The following is a 15,393-nucleotide window of genomic DNA, read 5'->3' as shown; positions in this document are numbered from 1 at the left end:
TCAAGCCTTTTCTAATGCATTTTGTGAAGAGTCTTGCCAGTTTTTGTGTCATGTCTCTTCCTCCCAATTTTAACAACTCTACAATAATTTCATCTTCACGTGGGGCTTTCTGATTTTTCATTTTCTTCAATGCAGGAAGAATATCGGGCATGTTGTATGTGTTACTAATTTGCGATCCAGCTTCCCCACTGCTGGCATCATTTCTTCAATCCTTGTATAATTCTCTATAGTAGTCTTCTGCTATTTGAATTATGCCTTCTCTGCTATTCATAACTACACCATCACTATTCTTCAATTTCAATATCATTTGTCTTTCTGTATTATTGCTCATGGCTGCTGATTTAAGTCCTTCATTTTCCCTTAATGCTTGTTCTACTTTTCTTGTGTTAAATCTTATGTCCTATCTGAGTCTCTTTCTAATGGCTTTTCATAACTCAGTATACTCAATTTTATCCTTGTCAGTGTTTAATCTGCCCTTAATTTGTCATCTTTGGTTCATCATGACAAGTGTTTCTTGACTAATTTTTTCTTCTTTGGATTTCTTTTTACCTATAGGTTTCTTGGGTTTTATCACTTTCAGAAAGTTGTAATGTTACTCATCGATATCTTGGTCCTGAGCAGTCTGCAGAAGCTCAAACTCATTCTTAAGTTCCAGTACATACTGCCTTTTCTCCTCTTCTGTTATCTCAAAGACCTTCGTATTATATACTAGAGTCAGATTTTACCTTTCTTTTCTTACATCTATATCAAGCATCAAGAGTTCATCTTACCATTCTGTGATCACTTCCAACGTTTACCTTGTTCAGGACGGTAACATCATTCACGATATGTCTTTTGTTAGTGAGGATGAAGTCGATTTCATTAGTTGTTAATCCATTTGGGCTCGTCCATGTCCAATTTCTGTTCACTCTTTTCTTAAAAAAAAAAGTGGGTATTGATTTAATATTGGTTAAATACAGAAATATAACCATGAAAAAAAAAAAATCTGATATTTCCACATTAGTATACAAAATGTATCAGATGCCTACTCATGCTTTTTATTTCTCATGCTGGACATTGGGAATGAGGTAGTCAGAAAATCATTTTTTTCTGGATAACAAAGCTTCTATTTACTTCTTTGTTTGTTCTTATTATCCAAGGTCAGAATAAAAAACAGAATTAAAGAATTACTATTTTAAACTATTTCTTCTCTTTTTTTTTTTTTTTTTTTTTTAACAAAAAAAGAACATTTTCACTTTTTTTTTTGTTTTGACATGCCAGCTAGGTTAATATAATGGACATATAAAAAGTTTGGGCCCGAGTATGAAGAGTTTATTTGAGGAGTCTGATAACGTGTTAATTTTCAATAGTCTCCTTTGGAGTCAAATACACTTTTGCCACTGATGTTGCAATGCACTGATTCCAGCTGTAAAGAAAGTTTTTCGCCTCGCCTTCAGGAATGCATCCATTGAAGCAATAATATCACTGTTGACAGGAAAATGGATGCTAGCTAAGTATTTTTTCAAATTAGGAAGTAGATGAAAGTCTGATGATGTGGGTGATAGTCCAAAATTTCAAAGCTGCACTCATGCAGTGTGACTATCTGGTCTTTCTGAAGCCCCTGTGACTATCTGGTCTTTCTGAAGGTAACTAAAAATACTCCAATCAGCATCCCAAAAAACTGATGCCATCACCTTGCCAGCAGAAGGAATCGAGTTGGCTTTATTTGAAGGGGAAAAGAGCTCTGTTTCCACTGTTTGAACTGCTCCTTTGTCTCTGACTGATAAGTGATAGACTAGTGTTTCTTCTGTGGTCACAAATCTTGCAAAGAAATTTGCTAAATCTGCTTGAAAATGATGCAAATGTTCACTTGACTTGACAACTCTTGTGCATTTTTGATCTGTAATCATCAATTTTGGCATCCATCAGGCTAACACCTTTCTCATAATGATGAGAAATATTTCTCATAATGATGATGTGTATACCACATAATGGTTATTATGTGGTATACACATTCAGATGAGATTCCCAAGTCACTGGCAATGAACCAAGCTGTCACTCATCAACAGATTACACACACACTGTCAGCAACTTCGGGAGTGATGGATGTTGTAGGCCTTCCACAGCATGGTTTATCTTCCAGACTCTCCCTCCCTCATTTAAATTCTACTGCATTTCTTAACCATTGAATAGGAAGGGGCATCCTCCCCAATGTTGAAACCATATCTTCATGAATTGCCTTTGGTGTCAGTCCCTTTTTTTTCCAAATATTAGATGACTGAACAGTGACTGATTCTGTCCATCTTTCCACTGCACTGGCCAGGAAGAGAAAAAAAAAAAAAAGAGTAGATAAGAAAATAAAAATTATTTGCATCCCTCCTCACATAGGTAACTATACAGTTGACCTTTGAATTTATTCAAACTGTCAGCCTCAACTACCTATGAAGGCAACCTGTTCTGGCAATTAATGACTTGCTGGCTAAAAGAAAACTTCCTACAATCTAGTCTAAACCTCTTGCCCTGTAATTTGAACTTATGGCCCCGAGTTTCGGAATTCTCCATAATAGTAAAAAATTCTGCCTTCATTCATTTTACTAACCCATCTCAGAGTCTTATAAACCTCAATCAGGTCACCTCTGAAGTGCCTGGCTGCCAAGCTCTGTAGCCCACATAAGAGGAGTCTTTCCTCATGTGGTCACCCTTTTGGCAATTTCGTCATTCATATTGCCCATCTTTGGACCCTTTCAAAAAGCTCAATGTCTTTTTTTTTTTTCAGATGAGGTCTCCATACCTGCACACAGTATTCCAAATGTGGTCTTAGAATTACCTTCTACAGTGGGACTATGACCTCCATATCTCTACAGGATAATGTTCAATAAATCATTGATAGGATACCATGGGCTTTCGTGGCTGCCTGTTTATACATCTCAGAAAACTTCATATCTGCCGTACTGTAACTACCAGTTCCCTTTCTTCCTCTACCATTTTAATTCAACCCTACCAAATGTATAATTTATTTTGGGGTTGCTATTCCCCAAGTGTAAAACCTTGCATTCTGCTGCATTAAAATATATAGCTGACAATTTTCTTGCAGCCTGTTCAAGTCATTCTGAAGGAGCGTTGCTTGGTACTGATCATTAACTACTCTACCAATCTTTACATTGTCTATAAATTTTGACATCAAGCCTTCTATCTCATCACTGATATCGTTTCTGAAAATCAGAAACAATCCTTAGACCACAAGGTGGTCTAAGGATCTGAACCACTGAGTAGTCTAAATTTGTCTAAATGTTTCTGAACCACTAAGTGGTCTAAGAACAGTGGTTTGGACCACTTAGTCCACTAAAGAAGACCACTTTAGTGGACCAAGTGGTCTTCTTTTTGAAGCGTGTTCCAAATTTATGCAAAAAAGCAATGACAGACTTTTATGCATAAAAGCCTTTAAATAAAATAAAAGACTGCTTTTATACATAAATTGAGCTGACGAAACCAAAGTAAAAAGTGCACCTTCTCAGGGTTGGTAAATTCCACCATGGTTGCAGTTTTGTGATTATGCTTCTATCTATTGCAGCAAGCACAATTCCAGTTGGTGAATAAAAATTTGAAGATATCACCTGGAAGTGGTTTCAGGTTTGCATCACATATCCTATTCACACAGTAATATTTTAATCTTAAATATGTAATGTAAAGGAGGTTTGTGAACACCTTGGACACATGCTCAATGCACAACAGATAGTTTGGATAATCAATGTTTCAGATGGCTGATATTCACATAATGGATGTTCCACCGAAATTCTTTATATGGACCTAAATTTAATGGATTAAAATTTTAATAAGCTTAGATAACAGATAAATTTAGTTTTTTTGTAAGCATATATATATACATATATATATAAAACATACATTTTCTCCAAAGCACACCAACTTAAAAAAATTATATTATCCTACCTGCTCCATATATTTCAACAATGCCTCCCTGTTGTTATTCCATTCAGTAGATAAATTTCCCAATGAAGGATACTTGCAGCATGACAATTCCAAGGTAATTTCAAAACAGTTGCTATAGATATAGTTGAAATCTTGCATACCACCTATTAATAGGAGGGGGGGGAAAAATATATATACAGGTTCTTTATTTACCTCTCTATTCATGTCATTTTGCAATGTTTTACATATTTTGTAATGTAACTTTTATATTTTATAATTTGCAAAAAAAAAAAAAAAAAAAAAATTAGAAGTGTAACTGCAAATGCAAATTTAGTATTAGTATTCGTAACACGATCCAAGGAAGCAAAGCATATAGAGCACTGACAAAGGGGGGGGGGGAACTCATATGTTCATTCATCCCAAATAATTTGTAAACCACTTCCCAAATTTGTCCAAACTACTCATTTGCACACCATTAGGTAGAAGTTTAGAGGGGAACAGGTATCCTGTGTGTTATCAGACACTCAGCCTAAAACACTGATGGATCCAATATCTCTCTATTACAGAAGATTTAGGAGAAGTCCGGTTGGCCTGTCTCCCTAAAATCCACTCATGCACACCTTCTCGATGGTAAGCCCTGTTACGTCACTTAGGTGACAACGAACGTGTAGTGTGGTTCTCTTCAAGACGCCTGGTCAGCGTGAAGAGGAAAAGACCAAACCCTCCAGCATATGACAGCACAACAAAACAAATGGCCCTCAGTCCCCAGCAGTTTTCACTCCCCCCTCTTACGGCAGCAAGATGATCAGAGTGGAAGCAGAGGATGCTAAGAATCTCTGGGTACAAGGTTGCCATGTACAGAAACTGAACTTGGCCTGTTATAACATAAGATCACTCATCGGTGAAAACAGGATATTAGAGCTGGAAAAGGAATTAGAAAATGTGAATTGGAATATCATCGGTTTGGCTGAAACAATAAAAAGAAATGAATCACTTATAAGTTTATCAAGTGGAAATCTGCTGTACACCAATGGAAACAGTGAAAGGAGTGAAGGTGGAGTTGGGTTTCTGGTCCATAAAGATTTTAAAAACAACATTTTGGAATTCAAAAGCACATCACCAAGGGTGTCAAGACTCAAGATTTCTAAGAGACACAAGCTAAAGGTTATAATGATTTATGCACCAACATCGAGCCATGATGATGAAGAGGTTGAAGAAATATACACCGAAACTGAGTCTTCTAGATGAGCAGAAAACCCACTACACTATTATTATGGGGGACTTCAATGCTAAGGCTGGAAAAAAACAAAACAGCACAGAAAGGGGAACTATAGGAAATTTTGGAAGTGGTAAAAGAAATGAAAGATGTGAAAGACTTGTGGAATTTGCAGAATCTCAAGGACTGTGAGTAATGAACACTTTTTTCAAGAAAAGGATTAACAGAAAGTGGACATGGAAGAGTCCAAATGGATTAACAACTAATGAAATCGACTTCATCCTCACTAGCAGAAGATATATTGTGAATGATGCTATCGCCCTGAATAAGATAAGTGTTGGAAGTGATCACAGAATGGTAAGATGTACACTTGATATAAATGTAGGAAAGAAAAGGAAAAAACTGACTGGAGTAAATAATACAAAGGTCTTTGAGATAACAGAAGAGGAGAAAAGGCAGTATGATTTTTTTTTTTTTTTTTTGATTTGGTAGTTGTTGGCGCATCGGCTTCTGTGGCCATATTGCACCTCCCAAGGTTTTTGCAGTACTTTGATCCAAGCCCGAGGCGGGAATCGAACCCGCGACCTTTGGGTTGCCGGGCAGGTACTTTACCCACTCGGCTAGCCCGGTCGGCAAGGCAGTATGTACTGGAACTTAAGAACAAGTTTGAGCTTCTGCAGATTGCTCAGAACCAAGATATCGACGAGGAATATTACAACTTTCTGAAAAAGTTGTAATATTCCTCGTCCAAGGAACCTAGAGGGAAAAAGAAATCCAAAGAAGAAAAAATTAGTCAAGAAACACTTATCATGATGAACCGAAGACGACAAATGAAGAGCAAGAAAAACACTGACAGGGAGAAAATTGAGTATACTGAGTTATGCAAAGCCATTAGAAAGAGACTCAGAGAGGACATAAGATTTAACACAAGAAAAGTAGAACAGGCATTAAGGGAAAACAAAGCATTTAAATCAGCAACCATGAATAGTAATACAGAAAGACAAACGATAATGAAACTGAAGAATAGCAATGGTGTACTTATAAACAGCAGAGAGAGCATAATTCAAATAGCAGAAGACTACTATAGAGAATTATACAAGGAGCGAGGTAATGATGCCAGCAGTGAGGAAGATGGATTGCAAAGTAGCAACACATACGACATACCCGATATTCTTCCTGATGAGGTAGAACATGCATTGAAGAAAATGAAGAATCAGAAAGCCCCACGTGAAGATGAAATTATTGTAGAGTTGTTAAAATTGGGAGGAAGAGACACAACACAAAAACTGGCAAGGCTCTTCACAAAGTGCATTTGAAAAGGTGTGACGCCTAAGCAGTGGAATAATGCAATCATAGTTTTGCTGCATAAGAAAGGAGATAAATCAGAAATTGGAAATTATAGACCAATTAGCTTGTTATCCCACATTTACAAGTTGTTCACAACGATCATTACTAACAGATTAGAAAGAATACTTGATGAGAATCAACCGAAAGAGCAAGCTGGCTTTTAGGACAGGATTCTCAACTATGGATCATCTTCAAGTAATATCACAGCTAATGGAGAAAGCAAATGAATATAAAACACCATTATGCCTGGCATTTGTGGATTATGAAAAGGCATTTGACTTCATACAGCATAAGGCAATGTTTCAGGCACTAGAATGACAAGGCATAGATACCCCATATATTATGATTTTGAAGAAAATATTTGAGAGTGCTACCTCCTTTATTAGACTAGACAAAGACAGTAGGAAATTTAAAATCAAGAAAGGAGTTCGACAAGGAGACACAATATCTCCGAAGCTGTTTACTGCTGCCCTTGAGGAAGCTTTCAGAAGATTAGACTGGTCACAAAAAAGAGTCAATGTGAACGGAGAGTACCTAAACCTTTTACGATTTGCGGATGACATTGTGGTCATAAGCCATGATCCCAAAGAATTAGAGGAAAATCTTAATCAGTTATTCACAGTTAGTAAGGATTTAGTACTAAAGATGAATATGGCTAAAACAAAAGTAATGATGAACAAGTATGCCACAGAAAGGGAAATAATGATTGAAGGAGCAGTAATTGAAAAGGTGGAGTCATATGCTTATCTGGGACAAGTTATTAGCTGTAATAATGATAAATGGCTGGAAGTCAAGAGAAGAATAAATTTTGGATGGATAGCATTCACGAAATATAGTCACATACTAAAGAGCAATATCCCAGTTTGTCTGAAACGTAAAATAATGAACCAATGTATACTCCCCACCATGACTTATGGAAGTGAAACTTGGGCACTCACCAAAAGAATGGAAGAGAAGCTGAGAACTACACAGCGAAGAATGGAACGAATTATATTGGAAATCATACTGTTAGATAAGAAGAGAAACACATGGATTAGGCAGCAAACTCAAGTAAAGGACATTCTTATCAAAACTAAAGAACTAAAATGGTCTTGGGCAGGACACATAGTTCGAAGACATGATGACAGATGCACTAAAAAAATAACAGAATGGTACCCAAGAGGAGCTAGAAGAAATCCTGGAAGACAAAGGCGGAGATGGATAGATGAAATTCATGAGTTTGTGGGTAGTAAATGGATGGCCAGTGCTCAAAACAGAAGGAAGTGGAAAGTTGCTGGAGAGGCCTTCATCCTGCAGTGGATTGAAAATGGCTGATGATGAATTAGAAGTTTATTTCAAAAATCGATTAACTCTTTGTGGGGGGGGGGAGAAATGCAAATTTCTGTACATCTATTCTGTTAACCATCCTTTTCCAATTTAAATTTATGCCTCCTTGTGGGTGCCAACTGAGAAAAAGCAAAATTTCTGTCAGTATTTACTTAACCCTTTAGCCTTATAAACTTCAATTAAGTTAGCATGCAAATGCCTATTTTCCAGGGACTGCAATTTACAGAACCCAAGTCTTTTTGGTAGCAATATCCCTTTTGATATCAACTTAACTTATTTTCTCTTCTCTGCACCCTTTTGAGCAGATTTTTGTCCTTAGATCTGCTGAGGAAGGACATAAATCTTACCTGTATGCACTATTCCAGATATGGCTCAACCATGGCATTATACAACAGGATGATTCCCCCTCTCCCTGGAAGAAAAGTTCCCATATATCATTGACCATGAGCTGCTCAAGCAGATTGCTTGCACCGCTCAGAGAATTTTGCATTAGACTGTACAATTACCTGTAGCTCATTTTCATACTCCATTACCTCAAGTTTGTTAAGGGAGTATGAATAACATACCACCCAAATGGTATGTTATTCCGGAAGTACTGCTACTAAAATGCAGTTTAACAGGGAATTGCTCACTATTAAACTGAATATAGTTAACAATGATAAATGCAATACCTTGTATTTATTACTGTGAAATTTCAACTGCAATTTTCAGAACCATCTGCTTAGTTTATCTAGATCCTAGTATTGATGGGAGAGGAAAAAAATCCATTCATAGAGAAGGCAGTTCTCCATTCATATGAATGAATGAACTGCATTTAAGAGAACCACCAACAAAAAAAATGCTTCAATTTTTTCAGTCTTTCTTTTGTATTATCTAATTTTTTTTTTTTTTTCAAATATGAAAATATTAAATCAAATTAAATAGGACTCTTGCTCCAGAATTCATAATATACTGCATAATATTGTTCTCTACAGGAGGAACGGAAATAATAATGAAAATTGCAGGTACAAGCAAGATAGTAAGTAGCTTTAATAGAACTACAGTTACAAATTAAGGTAGGCAAATGAATTAAAAATTAAAATAAAACAAAAAGTAGCTTTCGAGTCTGAGAGACTCTTCATCAGCTGGAACATAAACATTAATATGAAACAAAGAATGCCCGGGCGTGGTCATGTAAGGCAAACAAAACGTGACACAAGTGCCCAGGCGTGCCCTAAGTGAACTGAGAGCAGTAAGCTGGTGGCGGTTGAGGTTAGAGGGCTTCCCATCACACAGCTCGCAATGGGAATAGAGGTGTCTTTAACCTGCCTACCTGAAGAAACAGTCAACAAGTTTCGCTACAAAGCTGCTTCAATCTTACATGTTTGTCTAGTTGCCACTAATGGCAAATCTCATTGGCGGTTTCTTAGGGTAGGGGGTCCTCCCATCACACAGCTCACAATGGGAATTGCGAGCTGTGTGATAGGAGGACATCTAACCTTAACCACTGACAGCTTACCACTCTCAGTTCGCTTAGGAGGGATGACACTATTGTCATTCTTCTGGCTGATAAGGGACATTGCACCATAGTCCTAGATTGATCTGAGTACCGGAGTAAAGCCTTAACCCTTCTACGTGATAGCAGCATTCACAAACCAGTACATAACCCTCCCATCGAAGTCTTGGAGCATTGGGAATCCAATGTCTAGCTGGTTGAAATCTAAAAATATTTCAAAAACCACATGTTGGCAACTACATGCAACTGGATGTCAACTTCCCCAGTTCTATGGACTCCCAAAAGTGCATAAACCAGCCGTCCCATTACAACCAATTGTCTCTTGTTGCAATTTGCCAACATATGAAATTTGTTGGTGAAATACTTTAGAAATTTGTTGCCGGACTACTAGCGCCTCTTGTAAGTAACACCAACCATACCATCTGAAACTGAAGACCAAGTCATGGCCTCCTTTGATGTTGTTTCTTTATTCACATCAGTTCCAGTTCAACAAACCATCACACGTGCAAAACAATTTTTGGACAGTTTTTTTTTTTTTTTTCTCGGTAGTTGTTGGCGCATCGGCTTCTGTGGCCATAATGCACCTCCCAAGGATTTTGCAGTACTTTGATCCAAGCCCGAGGCGGGATTCAAACCCACGACCTTTGGATTGCCAGGCAGGCACTTTACCCACCTGGCTAGCCCGGTCGGCAACAAAACAATTTTTGGACAGTGACTCCACTCTGCCCACTAGAACCTGCAGAAGACATTTGCACTGCTCTCAACTTATGTTTGACTGATAGTATAGTCATGTTTGGCAACTTCCTCTTTAAACAGATTCACGGCACGGCCATGGGTGCCCCTGTCAGCTTGGTCACAGCAAATATCACCATGAAAGAACTGGAGGGCCGTGCATTCTTAAACTTACCAGTTCCCATCACCTTCCGGTATGTAGATGTCTTTGTCATCACCCAGGGTTCAGAAACCCAACTCTTGTGGCATCTCAACTCCCTATTGCCCTTCATCCAGTTCACTATCGAGATGGAGTGGAACAATGCCCTCTCCTTTCTGGACGTTCTAGTGTGACGCATGGGTGCACATTTAAGACCATCAGTCTACCATAAACCTATGTGTACTGGCCAATTCACCAACTACAAATTGGCACATGTCCCCAACCAGCTTCTCAGTACCACGCATGCCCTATTCACCCATGCCAAGGTGCCTCCGTAGCCAGGTGGGCAGGAGCAGCAGTGCATAGCACATGCTTCTTGATTAGACAAGGTTTCGAACCCGTGTCCACCAAATACGGAGGATGTGGAAAGGTCAGGGAATGACCACCGTATATCCCAGGAGCAATATGGCCTTAGTTGCTAATGCTGATAATAACAATAACAATGCAAGTGACAAACAATCCAATCCTAAAAACCAAATAACAAACAAACACCCATTCCTGGACCCATTCCCGCTCTATGAAGCTGGAAAAGGTCCAGCTTCATTGAAATACTTTACTTTGAAAGTAAAAATAGATCTATCTAACTGTGGTATCCTCCCTGTGCCTTGGACAAGTGCGATCTGCAGGCCCGTGAGCTGGCTGCATGCCCCAGACCCTCCCACAGTGAGGACACGATCTCAACTGCCTTCATCCCTTACTACCCTGGCATCTCAAAACACCTCTCTAAGGCTTTGTGTGCTCACCAGATAAAATGTTTACAACTCCCCAGCAAAAAACTGCGATCTCTTCTCTCAAGGATAAAAACACCCATCACCCTCCTTGTTATGTAGCGGCTCGATACATCACATTGCCTGCCATGACTTCAATAGTTACTACATTGGGGAAACAGTTAGGAGGCTCCAAGACCAGATCTCAGAACATGAGGGCCATCAGATCAGCTGATTCCGAACAGTCTGCTGTCGCAGAGCACTACTGGTCATCTCAACAAAACCTTGACCCCCATCGAGATATTGAAATCGTCGACCACTCGCACAATTACTATCAGCAGTTATGGCTGGAATCACTCCATATATCCGGTTGTCATAGTACTTTTAACTGCAACAGAGGCATGTGCATACATCTAACCATTGATCGTCCATACTGTTTCTTGCACTCGTGTCACACTTTGTTTGCCTTACATGACCACGCCCGGGCATTCTTTGTTTCATATTAACGTTTATGTTCCAGCTGATGAAGAGTCCTTCAGACTCAAAAGCTATTTTTTGTTTTATTTCAATACATTTGTCTACCTTAATTTGTAACTGTAGTTCTATTAAAGTGCTTGTACCTGCTGTTTTCATTATTATTTCCATTCCTCCGGTAGAGAACAACATTATATTATATTATATTAAATCAAAATAAAGTTTACTTAAACATCAAAATAAAATTTCACATCCAAAGTCAATATAAGATTTATTTTCAGTGTAACACTGGCTTGTTTCTCTTTGCACAAATTTTGAATTCTTGGCAGAATTTTTAACAAACACACACACAGTTCTTCCTCAAAAGACAACAGACAATTTCTTTCTTCATTTCAACATTTCCACTTGAAAGGTGCTTTTTTCAAACCTTGACTTCATTCTTGAATGCAAGAAGTTTGTCTGTGGAAGTTGGCATGTCTTCTGTTGAGGCCTGCATGCTGGTATTCAAGTGCTGATAAATCTACTAAGTAGGCAAGTTTCGGCAGCTATTTTGTATCTTCAAGAAAGTAAAAAAACCTGGCTTTATTATTATTATCTCTGAAGAAGAAAAGTAGTTCTCTCTCTCTCACACAGATTGTTAAGTACCCTCTGTTTAAAACTTCTCCTCTTGAAAGACATCTAACCTCACTGTGTAGAAAGAATCACATGATTTTTGCATATTTTGCATACTTAAACCTTTCTTCGTAAGAGCACCCCTTTGTTCCATTCACTAATCTCTGTACTCGTTCCAGCAGCTCTACATCCTTCTTGAAATGAGGCCTCCAGCCCTGTATGCAGTACTCTAGGTGTGGCCTGACCATTGCCTTATACAAGGGAATAATCACCTCCTTATCCCTGCTAGAAAAATTCCTATATATCATTGACAATACACCATGAGCTACTCTTGCAGCCCATCTGCACTGCTCAGAGAACTTCATATCTGCCTGCACAACCACCCCCAGGTCCCTTTCATTCTCTACCACTGTCAGTGTAGTACCGCAGAGTTGATACGTTGCTCTGGGGTTGCTGTTTCCCATATGTAATACTTTACATTTGTCAAGGTTAAACTTCATTTGCCACCTCTCAGCCCATCTGCTCAACCTTTCCAGATCCTGTTGCAGCAGCACAGTATCAGTAGTGTCCTTGACAACCCTGCCAACCTTCGTATCGTCTGCAAACTTGGACATTAAGCTTGATATACCATCATCAATATCATTTATAAATACAGAAAACAATAATGGACCCAATACTGAACCCTGAGGGACTCCACTATTAACATTAGTCCACGATGAGCAGTGTCCATTGATTACAACTCTCTGTCTTCTCCCCCTCAACCATCCCTTTATCCATAGCAGCAATTTGCCTCCAATGCCACACACTGCTCCAATTTGTGCAGCAGTCTTCCATGTGCAACAGTATCAAAAGCCTTTCTAAGATCCAAATATATGATGTCAAAGTTATTCCCTGCATCCAGTTCTTTTGTGACTGCATCATAGTATCCAATCAAATTGGTCAGGCAAGACTTCCCCTTAACAAAACCTTGCTGTGTCCAAGCTATAACTGAAGTCTTGTCTAGATGATCCTGCAGTGCTTCTTTAACCAGTGCCTCCATTAATTTTCCTGGAACAGAAGTTAAACTCACAGGTCTATAATTACTTGTGTCAGCCTTTGATCCTCCTTTGTGAATTGGGGTCACATTTGCACATCTCCAGTCCATGGGTACCTCCCCTGAGTCCAAGGAAGCTCTCATAATTATGGCTAGGGGTTTGCTTACTTCATTTGCTGCCTCCTTTAATATAACTGGATAGATCCCATCCACCCCAGGTGCCTTTCTTGTGCTTATCTTCAACAATTTCTCCTCAACTTTACTCTCAGTTATTACAAGATTCTCTAGCTTACTGCCAGAGTTGAATAAACCTCTGGCATTCCCCTCGCTGAATAACTCCTCATGTGTGAATGTCGATGCAAAATATTCATTTAGTTTGTTGGCTACCTGAGCAGGATCATCAACAGTTGACCCATCGATATCAAGTGGACCAATCTGATTCATCCCCTTCCTTCTAGAGTTTACATAAGTAAAGAACTCTTTGCTGTTTTTCTTTGCATCCCTTGCCAAGGATTTCTCGTAATCTGCCTTCGCCTGCCTAACCTTCTTTGTAACTTGGTTACAGATCAACTTGTATCTATCATAGGCTTCTGTGTCACGTGTTAATTTGCATGTATCCCGTGCATTTTTCTTCTCTGCCATATGTCTCATTAGTTCATCTGACATCCATTTAGGCCTAAACCTTGAACAATATTTCTTAGTTGGTATGTAAAGCCTAGTAGCTTCCAAGATAAGTTCTTTGAATGCTTCCCATTTTGAATTTGCTGTTGGTAACATCATCAGTTGGTCCCACTGTATAGAATTTAAATACTGTCTCAGTCCATCGTAGTTGCCTTTACGAAAGCAATAACCCTTCCCTTTACCCCTAATAGTAGTTACTTCTTTGAGTAAATCCCACTTCAGCACACTGTGATCACTGCCACCTAGTGGTTCATTTATCTGCAGATTCTTGATGCATGAAGAATCACTACTGATAATCAAATCAAGAGTATTACTCCCTCTAGTTGCCTCCCAAACATGCTGATATAGAAAACAATCATCCAATAAATCCACAAAAGCCTTCCTAGTGTGTGAGTGACCAGCCCCCAAATTCCAGTCAATATCTGGGAAATTAAAATCCCCCATTATAAGACTCTCTGATTTACTGGCCCACTCTATTTCCCTGTACAGTTTCTTATTATACTCATCAGAATCATTAGGCCTATAGCACACTCCTACTCTCATTGATCTCCCACTGCTTATGTCACACCAAACTGACTCGACACTGCACTGTCCAGCAATGTCGACTGGCTTCACTTCCTTGGATTTTATGTATTTCTTAACTAATAGCATAACCCCTCCTCCCTTCCTATAATTTCTGTAGACATTGTACTCCCCAAATTCCAGTTCTGCATTCCTTATATCTGTGTGACACCACGTCTCTGAAATCCCAACAATATCTGCCTTTGATGTTTAGAGCAATACCTCAAATTCATCAAATTTATTTACTAAACTCCTGGCATTGGTGTACACGCAAGTATACATGCACCTGCTTCTATTCTTAGCTACCCTAACACAACCCATGTGTTTACTTGTACCGCAATGACTTCCAGCAGTCTCTGAAATATCCTGCATCTTGTTTTTCAGGCTTCTGCTCATTCCAATAGAAGCAGTGCAAGAATCACTTTCAGCTCTGCCAGTGGCTACTGTTAATCTATTAGTCCTTGTATCCCTCCAATCTTGCAGTTTTCCGACCCACCTAACACTGCCTCGATAGCATCAGCAAACATTCTTGCACCCTTTCTATTTAAGTGTATCCCATCCCTGTAGAAGCAGTCTCTCCTGTTAACAAGTACAGACCAGGCTGAAAAAATTTCTACCCCTTGAGCCTCGCACAATCTTTCCAGGGCCGAATTGATCGACAGGGCTCTCATCATATACTCCCTCCTATCGTGTCTGGGCAGAATTGCAGACACTTTCAAATTCAACCCTAATTCACGGCTTTTTTTCAACAGTGATCTGAACTTGTTAAGTAATTCCACCAGTCTCCTACTCCTAATATCATTAGTCAACTATATCACCTTTTGTGCCCTTAAAAGATGATATCCGCTCTACAACGTCATCAACCTTTGCCCCTGGCAGATATACCCTGGTCCTGTTCCACATATCCTTTTTACAAAGCATGTTTCCCGTTTCCCTGACAATAGAGTCACCAACAACTACTAGTTCCTTTGGGACCAGCGCATTCTGCCTTGGGGACTGCCGCTGTGTTGCTTGATGACCAAGTGCAAGATCTGGCATTGGTGTGGGCAGCTGAGAGCTTGATGGGCCCCTCACTTTTAATCCTTCGAGGGCATCCACCCTGTC

The 15,393-nt window shown here is 39.1% G+C and overlaps 1 protein-coding gene across 1 annotated transcript in view; it reads right to left on the bottom strand.

Moving 5' to 3' along the window:
- LOC150080550 (carboxypeptidase D-like) overlaps positions 1 to 15,393 on the bottom strand; it is a 297,430-nt gene that overhangs the window by 275,043 nt on the left and 6,994 nt on the right. Inside the window, 1 exon segment of the mRNA XM_090380730.1 lies at positions 3,928 to 4,070. Within this exon segment, the coding sequence (XP_090236856.1) occupies positions 3,928 to 4,070 (143 nt within the window).

The sequence above is a fragment of the Mastigoproctus giganteus genome, chromosome 9 (assembly GCF_048544385.1).
Source record: "Mastigoproctus giganteus isolate SK-2022 chromosome 9, ASM4854438v1, whole genome shotgun sequence".
Lineage (NCBI taxonomy): Eukaryota > Metazoa > Arthropoda > Arachnida > Uropygi > Thelyphonidae > Mastigoproctus > Mastigoproctus giganteus.
Note: the sequence above shows the minus strand (reverse complement) of the source record. Positions and strands in the feature narration are given on the sequence as shown.